The sequence below is a fragment of the Anabrus simplex genome, chromosome 2, assembly GCF_040414725.1.
Source record: "Anabrus simplex isolate iqAnaSimp1 chromosome 2, ASM4041472v1, whole genome shotgun sequence".
NCBI lineage: Eukaryota > Metazoa > Arthropoda > Insecta > Orthoptera > Tettigoniidae > Anabrus > Anabrus simplex.
The window spans coordinates 665,170,618-665,188,759 of NC_090266.1; the positions used below are offsets into that span (position 1 = coordinate 665,170,618).

The 18,142-nt window shown below is 38.5% G+C and overlaps 1 protein-coding gene across 8 annotated transcripts in view; it reads right to left on the reverse strand.

Annotated features, from left to right (window-relative positions):
- Window positions 1-18,142, reverse strand: part of PMCA (plasma membrane calcium-transporting ATPase 3) — a 1,641,549-nt gene that overhangs the window by 695,062 nt on the left and 928,345 nt on the right. For all 8 annotated transcript variants that reach the window (XM_067141188.2, XM_067141187.2, XM_067141184.2 and 5 more), the window contains one exon: window positions 7,752-7,928. In XM_067141188.2, the coding sequence (XP_066997289.2) occupies window positions 7,752-7,908 (157 nt within the window). In that variant the 5' untranslated portion in view covers window positions 7,909-7,928. The remainder of the gene's footprint in view (window positions 1-7,751; window positions 7,929-18,142) is intronic.

Here is an 18,142-nt window from a genome sequence, read left to right on the forward strand (position 1 = left end):
CCTTAACTAAGGTCACATAATCTACCGAAATCAGTGATTTTGCCTTACGTTTTGAAGTTTCGATGGTACTAAAATCTTATTAGGCAAATATTAATGGCCAGGTTCTAGGAACTTATGATCAATAATTTTAAATTGGGAATAATGAACTTACGTGGCCGATAAAAATTCAATATACTGATTCCTATTCTGACCACCACAAGTGTCTGAATAGGCTATTAAATGATTTGCTGTTGTGCCGACGTTCCTCAGGTAATACAAAATACATGAACCTACTTCTGTTGGGCCCCTTTGTGCCGTATTTTCACCCCACAAGTACATGTACCCTTTCTCATCCTCACACTTATGTATTCCTACATTATACACCCAAAACTTCCTCTTGTAAAAATAAACGCTACTTGTTATTAAGGGAAGGGGGAGGGTCTGCTGCATGTCAAATGTTATTGTGTGAATGTTGCCCTCTTTTGTTAGCTTGATGTCACTTCGCAACTGAGCACGTTCCTTTTCTGCCCATCTTTTGTGCAATTCCCACTCATCAGAGTTCATTCTTCCTTTTTTCATCAATGTCATCACTCATAAGACTGATCATTTTCTCGCAGAATGAACAACAATCACTTTTTGGCTTTGCAAATGATAAGCTGAACTGGGTATTAAAATCATCCTGTAACACCATTCTTTTACAGGTTTACGGTTTTGCTCCGAGCACACTGAAAAATATAATTCGTACATCTTATAAGTGTTAGGTCCTGTGGCAAGTAGGAACGTTTTGCATTATCATTTAGGCTATAATGACTGCTTTCTGTGGAAAAGCTCCGGATACGTTCTTTCACAAAGTCAGTGTCTTCTACTCCTATCTTGGTCCCAAGGACATGTCTACCATGCTGATCCTGAATAGCTACAGGAGATTTATTCACAGCTTGTTTGGAAAGCACTCGTGACAGTCTCCCATTTGAAACACCATGCACCTGGAGAAAGGCTGCTTTGCACACTCTGAATGCTGGTTTCTCCCTGTAACAACAGGGAAACAGGCTACATGCACTGTCCACATTTTACATTATTATGATGATTGTTTTTTTAAGGGTCCTAACATCTAGGTCATCAGCCCTCCATATTTTACAGAAAGAAGTAACAAGGCATACATGTTCAACACACACATGTTCATACTGCTTTGTTACACCGAATATTACTCATCTATACCATAATACTAAACTGCAATATTATCATCATATTTCACTTTTTAGGTCTAAAGGTTTTTAGTAGCACCTCCCACAAAAATTTTCAGCAGTCTTAAACTTTGTAGCAAAATAGTGTCAAAATCTAATTACAGTTTGATGATTTATTGCAAATTGCACTAACCCCGATTTGATCTATTAGCCAATATGCCTCCCATGAATATTAATCAGACATTTATGATAAATTACGTTGTGTTCGCTTCCTATATTTTACAGCCTATGACACAATCAGTGCATAGCAGGATGAATACGCAAATAACTTACCTTCATTTTTATATGGTATAATCTCGAACTCTGCTTGTGGCTTTCCTCGGGTGTGCACTTTCCACGTCGTTTCACATCAGAAATTTGAAGTGATGCTGCTAGATAAGCATTTTGTTAGTCAAAATTTCCAAGTCTCCAAAATGCATCAAGGACTTGTTTACATTCATCAGCTGTTCCCAGACGCTCGTAACACTGCACCGCACATTTACAATCTTTTTCTTCATAACACTTTGCGCCTATAGGAATACCACTAACACTGACATATGCTTCACCACAGTTTCTCTTCTTCTTCTTATTCTGCTGATTTTTAATCCAAAACGCATTTCTTCTTTTTCTTTTCTTCGAATTTTTATCAGTGCTTCTATTTTCCTCGTGGCCGATGTCCACCGTGACTCAGAGTAAGTGAGGGATTGGTCATGCGGATTTGGCCCACTATGGCACTACCTCCAGCTCTGGCGACAGTCGCCACAAATGATCTATTAACTTTATTTGTGGGGCGCAGTGGAATAGAAAGAATGAATCTAGAACGTGTATTTAAGCTGTGAAATGATAAAGAAGCGAATTTAGAAGAAATATACAATGGCTGACTTTCAGTTACCATTCTAAACACCATCGTCGAAGTGTGTAGCTGCCGACGTTTATCAGACATCAGCCATGAGACAGCCTGTTAGTATGGGGTGATATGAACATCGTGCCCGGTATTGTAAATAAATCGCAGGCAGGAATTCAGTGCTCGTTGAAGTTTAAGTGCTTCTTCTCTCGTCATGTCAACTAAAACATCACAAAAAATCAAGAATAGGGGGAAAAAGTGTGTGTATGAATTTGGCCTGTAGCTCAAATGGAAATACATCCCTCTGCCGTTTAAGAGGGTGAAGCACTCCAAAAATCTTTTTACGTATTTCTTTCATGTAATCAAACCAATCAACCGTTTCATTCATCATTACGCCGAGATTTTTAACCGTTTTACTGTAGGGAATAATGTTACCATTCAGTAGGATAGGCGGGATTGCGACATTGTTTGACCAGCTCAGTAATTTTCGTGATCCAATTATGTTTGCCTGAGATTTCGTTGTGCATATATATTGAGTCGTCAGAGGTCATTGTTAATATCTTGTCTTGCAATGTCTATGTATTTGAAGATCATCAGCATAGAGGTGGTGTGTGTTATATCCTGTCACAGATGGTATGTCATTGATATAAATACAGAAAATTAGAGGCCCTGGAATACTGCCCTGTGGAGCAACACTAAGTTTCATTTTCCATTTAGAGGCTTTGTGTCGTTTACTGTTGCACGCTGTTGACGGTTACTCAAGAAAGAACTAAAAACCTTAAGCGCTGCCAGGTCGAAATTTAGCAGTTTGATTTTCTTTATCATATTCGGAATTACTACAGTGTCAAAGGCGCCACTGAAGTCAAGAAGTATAAGTATAGTGAGCAGTCGTTTGTCCATAGCGTTTCTAATGTCTTCAGTAACCTTCAAAAGTGCTGTCACGGTACTGTGATCCTTCTTAAATCCAGATTTGCAAATGGTCCAAAATAGCATTTTGATTTAGGTATTCCAGAACTTGCTCGTATACTAAACATTCAAAGGCTTTAGAAAGCGCAGGGAGTATAGACATAGGACGATAGTCAGAGGGTGATTGTGGGTTTAAACTCTTAGATACCGGTATAATATTGGCCGTTTTACAGACAGTAGGGAAATTTCCGTTTGGTAAACAGTAGTTCAGTATGTGCGTCGGTAGTATAGGCAGGACAGCACCCATAATGTTATGTATAAAAGTAGTAGGAATATAGTCTACTGTACACCTGTAGCCTTTGATTTAATGGAATGCAAAGCCTTTTCAACCTGATTTTCTGTGACACTGAAATGTGAATGGTGGATTGGCTGGAGGGGAGGGCGGTGAGTCGGTGCAGCTAATTGGGGTGGGTTGAATATTTATTCTACTAAAGTAATCGTTCAGTTCGTCAAGTGGAATGTCAGAAGTCATCTGTCTCTGTTAATGTTTTCCTATTCCCAGAGCTCTAAGTTGGTCCCATGCGCGATTAGAATTTAAGCTGTTAGCTAAATTCAGGAAATATATACTTCTTTTATTTCTGATTAACTTCTTTGTGCGATATTTTCAGATGCGGTAAGATTCGAAGTCTGTGTCATCTAGGGTTTGTTTATAATATTGAAATGACGAATCATGGTGGGCCGTCATTCTCTTGGCTTCAACATCTAGCCATGGACAAGAAGGGCGAGAAACCTGTATTCGACGTGTGTGTGTGTGTGTGTGTGTGTGTGTGTGTGTGTGTGTGTGTTTCTTTGCCGCATTATTTGTATAAAATGTCACTTCTTTATTTCTTATCACATGACCATTATTATAATAACATTACTGTATTTATTCTAAACCAGAATATTGCATCTTTACTCACACTGTTTATTCTTGCATTCATTTCACTTGTACTCTGAGTATATCAAATGCTGCAGTTATGTTGGGATGGGAGTAACAGAGGTAGCTGAGGCGGGGGGGGTCGTCCAAGAAGTCCAGCCACCCCAGGCGTTTTAACGAATCTACTTTTTTTTTTAAGCATTTCATATATAACGTATATTAATATTGGCTTCCGGAGTCCGACTCATTGGCTGAATGATCAGTGTTGAGGCCTTCGGTTCAGAGAGTCCCGGGTTCGATTCCCGACCGTGTCAGGGATTTTAGTCGCGTCTGATTAAATCTTCTGGCTCGGGGACTAGGCGTTTGTCCCAACACTATCCTCTTCATATTCAGACAACATACCACACTACCAACTACCAAAGAAACACACAACAGTGATTACATCCCTCCATATAAGGTTGGCGTCGGGAAGGACATCCGGCCGTAAAACAGGGCCAAATCCACATGTGCGGCACAGTTCGCACCCGCGAACCCACAGATGTGGGAAAAGCGTGTGGGGGCATGTAATAATAAGAAGATTACTATTAGCTTCCGTAATCTGCACGAATCCACCACTTTTACTTGGATCCAAGGACACTAATTTCCTTTTTAGGTATTCTACACCACCTGAACTCTGGAAGTTTGGACACCTATCGATAAAATTCTGGTTGAATGCCCCCCCCCCCCCCCCAAACTGAAATCCTGGCTACGCTACTGTACTGCGCATTGATAAATATATGTACATCCACAAAACTTAAATCATAAATAGATATTTAAACACGCACTTGTTCCCCTTGCTTATAAACTTCGATTGATGTATTTTTTTTTTTTAAGGTTGATGGCTTACATGAAACTGCAGATACAGCCTTTGTTCACCACCAAAAGCATGTGAATATTCTTGAGTTTCCCAGTGCCGGTTCCTTTGAATATTTGACCATCAGCCATAAGGTGAAGATCACTATCACAAATTTCCGTCTGCTGGATTGTTTCGTATTTAGAAAATCGGAAACAGATGGAGCACTGCAGAACTGCACACAGAACTGCAAGGAAGGAATTTGACAGAAAGGTAGAAGGAAGACGACCCGTGGGAAGGCCACGAAGGAAATGGCTAGATTTAGTTAAGAGCGATGTAATGCTGAGAGGTCATGACTGGGACAAGTTGGTGGAGGAAGAATGGTACAAGGACAGGATGAGATGGAGGAGGCTCATATACCACACCTGGGAAACTGGAGATGGTTTAGGATGATGATGATGACCTGTTTCCAACTACAAATCATTGTGTTATGCTGGATACAGACTTTTCAGTGAAAAGTTTGTTTTGTTTATAAAAGGTTAATTTCAGTCGGGTGAAATTCTAAATTGCATAGCTGTGAAATCCGGGTACACAAAACATAAGACCTATAATGTGAAGCTTACTTTAGGAGTACCTGGTGACATTATAGGAGGAAATGTGAACGTTTTGCTGGAGCAGGCCCTAAAGCACGTAATAAGCACATTGCTGCTGTAAGCTACGCATTAGAACACTTCCCAAAGACTGGTATTATTCAGTGTTCAAAAACATGCAGCCAAAATTTATAAACTTTTCAGCATCCCCCTACCAAACGGTTGAGTCCAGTTAGCCCTATGAAAGTGGAATGTTTGCCCTTGGCACAAGTTTTGCTATTATATTCTCAGTTGCACCAGTTATAACTCTAGTCGAGGGGTATTTCCGTCTGAAAGCAAGGGGGCTGTTTTCAAGAGTATTTTCTCTATCAGGCCAAATGTTCAATTCTTTAAATGGGCAGTACATGAAATTGATCCGAACATTAAATATTCTCCCAACAGTAGTTTTATGGATTTCGAAGTTAAGGCCTAGTTCTTTGTCAGATTTGTTGGTCCTTAGCTTTATAACTGTCAAGAAGAAACACAGTCTGGGTTCAAGAGGGAATATCTGTAAATTGTATCTGTTTTCTCTCACAACAGCAAACACCAAATTACAATGTTGGACATATACAAATCCTGTATAAAGCAATATGGCATCAGGATTACGCATTGTTTGCTCAACAACCAAATTACCTGCAGTATTTTTTGAGTGCTGATGTCTTTGAAAATGAGAGCCACAAAAATGTAACATTCCCTTCTTCCGGTATATTCACGATTTCTTCCCGTACTTCAAAGGAGGCGATTTCTGCATATTCCGATAATGTAGGCTTTCGTGGTAATCCAGCAATTTTCTGGTGTATGGCCTCTTCCTTGTTTTTGTTCTGTTCGTGGTCCAAGGAAAAAGCGATGGAACAGCGCCCGGTTTTAATCTTGATCTCTCACCTTTAAATACAAACGCATAAATTCGGTGGTTGTTATCAAAATGCCTAATCAATTTGTACATAGAAAATATGAATTATTTACCTTCGTAAATAGCACCTACCTAACAAAGTTTTCGTGAAATCACCGGGTTGAAAATAATGGGAACACACTTTAATATTTTCGGTCAGATTCTTCTCACCGAAATTTTTCCTTCTAATATAGCATGTAACCCTTTCTTCCTCATTTCTTTATTTTGTGGAAACTGGTGAAACGAAGATGAGCTTCCCTGATTTTTTCGAAGAGGAACACTGCAATAGCTCGGCATAGTCACGGAAATAACAATTTAAGCAACTTAAATTCGTGGATATTTAGCGGCATGAGTACACAGAAGACGAAGAGCGCATTGCCCTTACCCAGTACAACAGCAGTGCGCTCTATTGGTGCTAGTTCTATACATCCCTATTCAATTGCTTATCAGTGGAGTTCTCCCTTAAATGTAGTTGCCTTGTTGGTTGAAGCAAGTGTCCCACAGTGCACTTGATGACTGATACCCCAACCTGAGCGAACATGGTTGGTGGTGGACCATTCTTCAGCAGCATCTCAGACTTCCCCTTGCTTGCCAACTGGAAAACTTTTCTTTTTTTTCTTTTTTTACCAGGCTGCAGTACTCGTCTACGATAAAATTCTTTATACCATCCTAACACTGTACAGTATCCCCCCCCCCCCCCCTCATGACGGTAAATATTGGCTCCGCTAACACAATCTGCCACTTAAGAATTTGGGCAATTCCGAATGAATTCATGGCATAAATTGTAGCTGTCACTTTATTTCTGCACAGACAAACAGCACACTTAATGCTGTCTTGACGATACCAGATTCCTTCCCGACATACGTAGCCATCCATCGACGGATGCACGATTTTCTCGTTTTTTGAATAACGACTCGTGTTTCATTGTTTTTTGCTACTTATTTAACAGCGCACTAACACAAAGTTTTTGGCGACTGAATGATGGGAAAGTGCCTGGATGGGGAAGGTAGCAGCTGTGGCCTTAATTAAGGTACAGCTCCAGCATTTGCCTGGTGAAAAAGTGGGAAACCAGGGCTGCCAACGGTGGGATTCGAACCCTCCATCTCCCGAAATGAGAGCTCTCAGCTGTGCACTCCTAACTGCGTGGCTGCTTACTCTAACACATCCTAAAACCTCTGTTTCATTTGGGCAACCCTTATATTTCACCCCAGACTTCATACGGTCCATGGCAATAATAAACTAGCATTCCAAATCTTAAGTGCCACTCAGAAGCTCATTTAAGGCAATTTGCCACAAGTTCACTAGAAAGGTACAACCTTGAGGAAAGTAATTTCAAACCATAAAAAGGTTCACAGACTTGAATGTGACCACAGAAGCCCATGCCATGAACCACAAGATAAAGAGAAGCATGAATAGTTTATTAAAGAATAAAATCAATTGATCTCCATGAACAATGAAGTAATTATAGTATTGTACGTATTAATTAACCAGCATCAAATATTCGAGATAATCCTCTGAATATTGAAGAATACTAACCGTCTGTTGGCGATGTGTACAGCTTTTTGCAGAGTTCTTGAACGCCCCCATATTCCATTAACTTGGCAACCCCTTCGCGACCCCGGGTCTCCATAAGTTCCCGGAGTTGCTTGAGGGTAATCCCATACTGTGCTGGCCTCCCGTCAATAGTCGCCATCCCTCCGGCTTCAGCTTAACCTATGTTAACAAAGAAATATACATACCATATAAAACTGACCTTGAGAATTTAACGAAGAACTACAATACGACACAACAAAAAGCAATTTTTATAATGGGAAAGATGACGACAATCATTGGTGTGCTATATTACTAATGTATAGAAATTTCTCTTACCATTCCTCATTTCTATGAAATTTAAGCTCAAAAAAAATTCTTTAAGAAGCATTTTAAATAAGCCTTTGCGATTGTGTACAATACTTCTGGACACACAGCTTAAAATTTCTAACGCTCACAGCCAATTTTCACAGCATGCACTGTATGATTATGATGTCTAGTAAAAATCTACGATTAATATCTTCCTTAACTCACAAGACCTCGAACAACCTAGTAAGAACAGGGGAGTATGTAAGTCATAGAGGTATACACTTAGAACTGTAAGATAAATTTCCCCATGTGATCCAAAATTCTTATGATAGGAATTCTGTTAATTATCATGTCCTTTGACATGTAAAATGCTTAACAGATTGTTATGTATTTAAATTGATTTTGTAAAAACAAAAGTTTGTACAGCAGAGAAAATATATGTTTAAATGGGCAGACATGTTAAAAAAAAACTTCATGACAAGGAGGGTGGTGGTGGTGGTGGTGTTTCCAGAAGACACCAAGATTTGACTGCATCCAAATAAAATGAAGACAGGAGTCAGCATACAAGGCCGCTCTCTGTAGTTTCGCTTTTTCTACAAATCAAGTCATTCCACATCAAATAACAACTTCCATCCTATCACAGACTTTTATGGAGAATAGCATAGGAGATAAAGTTTTAAAAAATGTAAAATTTTTGCCCTTAGTAAACCATTCATACAGCTGTGTTTGTATACCTTTTCTGCATACATGGCCAACAGAAAAGATATTCCACCTTGGATTTGTTCTTAAATGCATAGTTGGTTAAATACTTCTTACATAAGAATGACGGGTTTAGACTTGTTTACATAGTATTTTAGGAGGAAATGGCCAAATAGGGAATATATCAGGAGGCAGCAGTGTGGACTATTTCAAGCAAAAATCGCAAACTTGTATCCCATATATATAAAGCTGTTTGTAAGGTATAATTACACAGTTCAAAAAAATTAGTGGCACATGTCTTGTAACGTCTGGTATGTGAACGTTAATTTGGTAGATGGGGTTCCAATGATCGTACAGCATACCATGAGACCTTAGTTACTCAGGGTTATGTCAAATAGAAGTTGTACTCCACCTGTAGCCATAGCCATGCATTAAACTGTCGGGTGACCCTTCAAAACTAAGAGAATAGCGGTGTGTCCGTGTGTCGTGAGGTACACAGACTACTGCGGTCATATGAGCACGTACGTAAACCAGCACATCCCATGAGACATCTTAATGAGGTTCAAGTCGCAAGGGCCACCACCTTGATCCAGGAAGGATGGACTTTGTCGTGTTGCTGTGGATCTCAATGTCTCTCCGTAAGTTATTCAACGCTTGCGGAATGGCTACAATCAGCAGGGCAGTTTACAAGGAGGGTTGGACAAGGTTGTGGACGCACGACAACCCCACAGGATGACATCTGACCATCTGTGCGTTGCAGCGTCATTCAGCAACTTCCAGAAAACTGCAACAAGACCTCAGGAGGGTCACTGGAGTCACTGTGTCTGACCAGACAGTATGGAACAGGTTAAGAGAAGTGTCCTTTCGACCCAGACATCCTGTTTGCGTGCCCCGTTTAAAGCAGCAGCATGGAGCAGCTCGCCTTCTGTTTACTGGAATCCACGTCAACTGGCAACTTCGCCAATGGAGACCTGTGTTGTTCACAGAAGAGTTTAAATTTCCCTTGACAGCGTGATGGACGACAATATGTATGGAGAAGCCGTGGTGAGCAGTACATGCCAAATGTTGTCCAGGATGGAGACCGATTCGGACAAGGTTCGGTGATGGTGTGGGGTTGCATCAGTATCGATTGCCGTGCGGATCTTGTCATCCGTGGTAATCTTACCGCTGTGGGGTACATCGAGCAGATACTGATACAGCATGTGTTGGTTGTTGCATATGGTGTTGGCCTTGAATTCGTACTCGTGCACGACAGTGCCAGGGCCCATGTAGCGTGCATCACAAGAGCTAGGTCTTGCGAGAACTGGACTTTCAAGACATGGAATGGCCAGCAGCGAGTACGGACCTTAATCCCATCGAGCATGTGTGGGATAGGCTTGACAGAAGTGTTCGTGGGCGTCCTGTTCCACCACAGACTCTCGAAGACCTCGAACAGGCTCTCATTGAAGAATGGGACCTGATACCGCAATGTGACCTCCGCCGACTTATACAGAGCATACCAAGTAGGTGCCAAGCTGTGATAAATGCTCGTGGAGGACATACACCATACTGAAGCTCTCCAACTGTGATAAAAATCCACCCTAGAGGACTATTATCACTTTGTTTTCGCCCCTATTTGGACATTTCCGTTTGTGTTCTGAAAATGAACGCAAATCCATTGATGCTCTTTTGTATACTTCAATGGTAAAGAATAAAAGTTTAGTTTATTATATACCTGGGTGTGAGGTATTGTTTTGTGGAGCATGGCATACGTCAAAAATATGTTCCCTTAATTTTTTTGAACTGTGTATAAGAACCACCTTACAAAAATAACTGACAACACAAATTATTGATTTATGAATTTACTGAGGCACAACCTATGTCCTACAGTTTTCAATGGATGAGGTACAGCTGTTTGAAGCTGGCGATTACATTTCCATTGCACGAGCAAGTCAAACAGATGACAAGCAGGCAGGGCTGACTAAACTGTACTTGCAGTTCTTACCTATTTGATAGTACGTGTGTTTTAACCATATCTTACTCCATTAGATTTTTTTTCGTTCAGATGAATGAAAAACAAAGTCTACAGAGAAAAAATAAAGAGAATAATTACTCACTCGCTTTAAAAATAGCTCTATCTACATAAAATGATGCCTAGACAACCTCTGACAAAATAAATATACTATTGCCAAGAGAACTGAAAAGTGCATTCAAGTGTATATTTGGTTTTATCACAAACTGAACTTTTACAAAGAAGGTTTATTTGTGCGCATCCATAAACACACTGATAAGTCATCCTTGTTGACTGTTACACATTTCAAAAAGATTTTTTATCAATAAATCATCTATGTTCTTTAATAACTTTTGTAGGGTGATTCTTATGCAATTATACAAGCAGGTGCAAATACACAATGCAAACTGGACATCAAGAAGATTTTAAATAAAAATTGTGCATACTAGTGTACTACCTCCTGAAATATTTAATCTTTCTACTGAAACACCTTTGTCTTATAATTATAAATCAATGATGACTCCTTGGAGACCTCACGAACACCACCTTTCAAAAGTTTCATGAATGGTTGCCCTCCCATGAGACACCAGGACAAGAGCACTTGTGATGAGCAAGGAGATTTTGAATGATGGCATCTTGTAGCATCGACTGTTCATTGAGAACATCTGTGTAGAGAGTCCTTTCCGATAGTTGAGAATTTCCATACTTTTGCTGACTTCTATTTATGGCTGACCAACACAAAACACATAGCCTACATTTATAAGAGTAATTTTACCAGCAGAGATTGATACAAGATTAATTTTACATTGGATTAACAAGTTCAATTTCAAAATGAAGCACACAAAAGTCATCAAAGTAGTCACAATCAGCATTACCAACCACTTCAGGCACAGGAAACAATACAGGCATGGAAATTCTTCACACCAGGCCTGAAGGACACATTTATTCTTTAAAAAAAAAAAGTACTAAACCTGTACCACATACAGCCCATTAAGGGCCTTGGCCTGCCAGATGCCTTTCATTAATTAGAACCAAATACAGTAGAGACAATACACAACACACTGTGAGATATTGAGGGACAGTGATTAGAGCTCTATCTAGCGGAATGACCTGAGAGTTACCGATTCTGTCAGAAGAGTATGCGTATTTGTTTGTGAAGTTTTCGGGGTTATTTATGCGTTTGCATTAAGTTGACATAAGTAAATAGTAGTGTGTGTCATTCCTTTATATCTCCTGTCAATCATTTACTATTTTCGAACAGCAGTTATAGTGGTGTAATATCTTATAATTGTTATGTTGTTACATGTGAGAGATTAAAGGTTTTGTAAACTGTGTGTATAATGCTGCTTTGTGGATATGCTGTGTCATGAATATTAAGACATCAAAGGTGGTTTTGATCATTTTACTGCAACGCATTGGTCCAAACCTATTACGTGTGTACTATCAGACAAACATACTGAACATTTCGAGAGAACAAGTTCTCACTAGGTCGAACAAAGTAGCCTACTGCAACCAAGCATAGAAGCCCAGGTAGAAATAGTGCTAGATTTATAAACAAGCCCAGGGTGCCAAATTTTGTCAGGGCACAATGTAATAGTTATTTTATTATTGCTCTTCTATAAAAGGAATGATATTTTAATTGGAATGAATTAAATAAATAATAAAAACCAAAAATTATCAGTCATATTATCAAAAAATTTTGCACATTTTAATATTGTAATTTTGAATACAGATAAAGTAACATTATTCCCATTTCTCCACTTTTCCCACTGTAAACTCTTTCAATATTATCCCCAATCAGGGACATACAAATATTTTAGAATATTCCTGGAACATTTCATAATTTTAAGAAAATATTCTGGGAAAATTCTTGGAATATTTTGCGCTATTGTGGGCAGGTACTGAAGTCGGAGTGAATTTACCGTTGTATCACAAGTTGCTCACCGAATTTACACATACAAATGATGTGATGACTCACATCACTGCTTTTTAGGTGGCAACAATACACACACATTATTCCTACACTGCTCACGTCTGGATACTAGATCTTTCAAAGTTAATTAAATATTCAAGTTATTATAAATGGTTTTATGTGGAATAATAATATATCAAATTAAAAAAAAAAAAATTGAACAATTCATTTTGATAATCTAACCTTATAAATGCAAATTTCATAGATCATTAATCAACTAAGAGTACCCTTAATCCTTAATATACTTTTATTATCTTGTAAGCTCCACTTACACAACAAGGCAGAGTGGCTGCGTGTGGTAATGTGCTACAGCTATAGAGTCAAGCTCTGCATTTGGAAGACAAGTGGATTTGAACCCCACTGTTTTCTGTGGTCTCCCATTTTCACTTCCATGGTAAATGCCAGGACTGTTCCTATTCATAGGACACAGCATATTCCTTCGACCTCCTTACCCAATTTCATTCACCCTCATTCATTAATTTCATCTTCATTACATCAACTGAGGCTGGCGTCAGGAAGAGTATTCGGCCGTAAAAACATGCCATAAATTCAATTTTGCCTCATCTCTGACCCCGTATCAGGAAACTGCACTAACGGGTGGACATACTCCACTCATACAATAGGATGGGGTGGCAAAATGGATTGTGCTCAGGGCGCCCTAAATCCAAACTTGGTAAGAAGAAATTACAACCTTGTATGTTTTCCTCATAATTGAATACAGCGTTATATTTCATTGTATGAGGTGTATATCACTAGCAGGATATTCTTTCCTTGTTCTATCCCTCATTTCCAAAGTCTTAAATGAAAAAGAAACTTAATATAACAATATGATTTACCCCCACCAAAATAAAAGTTGAACACGCGCTATTTTATACATTCAAGATGGAAGGTCACAAAGTCAACTTGGAAACAAATATTTTTATAAAGAACTTTGCTTCCTTAATTGAAAATAGTGCATAACAGAAGTTCTACCACAGCCTAATTAGAAGGAAATTTATGAATTAAAATTTATGCTTGCAACATAATAAAAATCAACATTTTCACATTCACAACCCTAATGAACGTACAACACAAAGGTAAAATTTTGCACATGTAAATTATGGCTTCTACCATACTACCACTCATCACGAAAACTGTTACGCGACTGGTTGCGAAGTTCCGTAAAATTTTGTACGAAATGATGCAATTTAGAGAAAAGTCCCACCTGTAATTTAACAAGCCCATTAAGGTTGACAATACGGACCAAGTATGAAGTTTATAACTTGTAATGTGAAATGATGCAAATTAAAAATTGCTTGCATGTTAAATATATTGTTAAGAATGCAATAGCAAATATTATTCCTAAAATATGCAACAACCATATTATGGATTTGTAGGCAGCTACTTCTTCAGTAGGATATAATTCCATGTATTATGAGACAGAATTAAGAAGCAAATGTTACATTTCTTATATACTTCTGAGGATAGGCATACAGTAAGTAATACCTGCAAAAAACAAATCATATTTTGCCATTTGTTGGTGAACTGGAAAAATTGTCCCCTACAATATTCAAATCCAACTGCTTCAGCAAGGAAAAGCATCAGGAAGTGATCAAATTACTGGGGAGGCATTAAAGACAATGGGGTGGTATGCAGTGCCTTATTTCTCTTTGACTATGTCATAAATAATAGTGTAATACCAAAAGAATGGAAGGAATCAATAATAATAGGCCTACCAATTTATAAAGGAAAGGGTGATAAAAAGAAACCAGAGAACTACAGACCAATCAGCCTGACCAGTATAGTTTGTAAAATACTGGAGAGTTTAATATCAAAGTACATTAGAGGGATATGTGATGATAAAAATTGGTTCATGAGAGCCAGTATGGATTCAGAAAGAAATTTTCTTGTGAGGCACAACTGGTGGGATTTCAGCAGGACATATCAGATCAGTTGGATTCAGGCCAGTTAGATTGCATAGCCATAGATCTTTCCAAAGCCTTTGATAGAGTGGAACATGGAATATTATTAAAGAAATTGGAGGGAATAGGATTGGACGTAAGGGTTATACATTGGATAAGAACACTTTTAAACTCAAGGGTTCAGAAAGTCGAAGTAGGAAATAATATATCACAGGAAGATAAAGTTTGGAAGGGAATCGCACAGGGTAGTATAATCGGTCCGTTACTTTTCTTAATATACACAAATGATTTAGGGAACAATATAACATCAAAAATAAGATTGTATGCAGATGATATAATTGTTTATAGGGAAATAAATAACATTGAGGATCGTTCCAAATTACAAAGGGACCTTGAGTATCCAACAGTGGGTTGAAGAAAATAATATGAAGGTTAATGGAGACAAATCAACTGTTACAACATTTACAAACAGGAGTTTTAAAACTGAATTTGAATATACTTTGGATGAGGTAGTTATCCCGAAAGATGGCAAGTGCAAATACTTAGGTGTGAGATTTGAAAGTAATTTGCACTGGAAGGGTCATGTGGATGACGTTGGGAAAGCATACAGATCGTTACATGTCATAATGAGGCTACTTAAAGGATGAAACAAAGAATTAAAAGAAAAAAAGTTACTTAAGTATGGTTCGTCCATTATTGGAATATGCAAACAGTGTTTGGAATCCTCACCAAGAATACCTAATAAAAGAAATAGATAGTGTGCAGAGGAAAGCAGCAAGATTTATAACAGGGGATTTCACGAGAAACAGTAGTGTATCAGAAATGTTAGAGGAACTTGGGTGGGAAACTTTAAGTAAGAGAAGGGAGAAAACTAGACTTATAGGATTATATAGAGCCTATACAGGAGAAGCAGCATGGGGAGAAATCCGTGAGAGGCTTCAGTTGGAAAATAATTATATTGGCAGAACTGACCACAAGTATAAAATTAGAAGGAATTTTAGCAGAAGCAACTGGGGTAAATTTTCATTCAATGGGAAGGGCGTGAAGGAGTGGAACAGTTTACCAAGGGTAGTGTTTGATCCTTTTCCAAAATCTGTACAGGTATTCAAGAGAATAAACAGCAACAGGGAAAATAAATGAAATGTTAGAGGGCATTCGACCAGTGCAGGATATTGTAAATAAAAAATGTGTGTTAAAAAAAAAAAAAAATTCCATCCCCTGGTCCATGGAGTTTTGACAGCCAAAGTAGGGGACTGCCTGTAGGGGTGAAGTACAGTGGGGACTTCGAGGGCCCTGGGACCGCTACGGTAGCTGTGAAGGCCCTTCAGGAACTCTGAAAAGTGGTGGCAAAAGGGGGCTCTGGTTAAGACTCAGCAGGTCGTTATGCTACTTAGGCTCCAAAATGGATTTTTAAAAAAAAGTAAATAAATGCAATGTAAATTTTAATCTTATACCAGCTGCATAGTATTATTTGAAGTAATTCCACATACTGTATATGAGTTGACTATGTTTGTAAGTATAGGAGATATTATAAGTAGAATTTTGTAAACAATATAAATTTATTAAGGATGATCTGTTTAATAGAAAAAAATTGTTAGCATAAATGGTATATTATTGTATTCTAGAAAAAAAAAATTCTCTTGTTAATTTAAAATTTAGTGCTTGACAATAATATATTTTAGTGTACCATTTGCCACCGAGGTAGACACCTCATTTGCAAATAAAGAGATTTTGATTTGATTTGAAGTTTGAAAGGACCATTGATGGCACAATTTAACACATGGAATTTTACAGCACGTCAATCAGAAGGCATGGTAATAAAATAGTCTACAATTGAGGCAACTACAGGCCTATTTAAAATTCGCGTACTTTGTTTAAGTACAATTTCTGCACTAACCAACGCATGTTAATGTACACATATACAGAAATAAGTCTATTTAAAATAGCGAAATTGCAATTACCTCAATTTAGTGCACAACACCAACATTTACTGAGAAGGGATGATAAGTTTTCAAATGAGAGGTAGGCTACAGAATGTTCAAGTGTTGCCATACACGAATTAGGACGTACAGCGAAGCCCGTCATGATGGAAGGATGTTACTGTAAACTTCTTGATTGAAATTAAGGTACAGTATTTCACCTAATAATAACCTGACCAGAAAATAGTCATAAAATTAACTGGCAAACACTGGGAGGTTCTATGCAAAATTATTTCCGTGAAGAGAGTTCAAACTGTCAACTACATTTCAACCTAACCTCAGTTCTACATCAGTTCTACGGAACCTAACTTGACGAGAGATCTTATTGTTGACAAAAAGTAACAAACGGACGTCATACTGCGGCCTAGTCCTTCAACCAGCGCTAATACAATAAATAGGCCATAGCCTACGAAGGAGTATTAGAGACCTAAAAAATGTAAATGAGAACACAAAATATCTACCAAAACATGAATGTAGTTGACACAGACTGTTATACAGGCTATCTTCCAGATACTGCAAATTGGCATCGGTACGGCAACTGCTCCATCACTAGCTCGAAATGGAAAGAATGCCCAGTACTAACCAATGCATATTTATTTACGCATACCGTATATCGATGGCTTAGTGCACAAACACTGTACGGTATGTCCATTTATGACCAGTATGGAGTTAATACCATACTTGAATGTCTCAAACATATCTAGCTAATTATTTATTTAATGCGCACAATGTGCAAAGAATTAATATACAAAATTTCACCAGTGATTCCGATCGCTGTTTACAACTTGATACCTGCACAGTGTGCACATCTTGAACATACACAGTTCAGCTAATTCACAATAAATTAAAGTCTGTCCAAATAGGGAAAATGCTGATTTCCAAGGTGCCAATATTGCATGTCCTATAGCTCATTCCATGTTAAGAAAACAGTATTGCTCTTATGACAACAAGGTTGCCATATCGAACGAAGGAAGTTAGAATATTCTATGACGTCGAACGACTCTGCTCAACAGCTGAACAGCATCACGGGAAAACCGTAGCTTTTATATTGGTGCACGGCCGACTTGATACGTCGCTCTAGCCATAGAGTTAGTAAATCATACACTAGAGGTAGCATTGGCGCTGCAGTCGCGTGCGAAGTTGAACGAGCGCGCTGTTTGGCAAAAGCTAGATTGTTTGGCACTGTCACTAATGGAGCTTCCCGATAAATTGAAGTTTATATCTCTTTGAAGGAAAATGCCAGTCTCCTGAGCAGCTTATGCCTGAATAGAGAGGTTCACAAAGGGCCACGACATATCATTTCACAGGTATTTTCCTTGAAATTCATTTCCGTGCGTATAAAATAATACTTTGTTGAGTTGGCCTGCTTAGGCTGACTTCGCGACTGCTTCCCCTGTCGGCATGAATGTGATACTTTGGATCTTACCTTGAAGACTGAAATTAATGTTTTACGAAATATAAGGGATGACATTTTTCTTTTAGTGAATGGCCATGCCTTTAAAAGCGAATACACAGAAAAATCATGTTCATGATACCGAGCGAGAGGC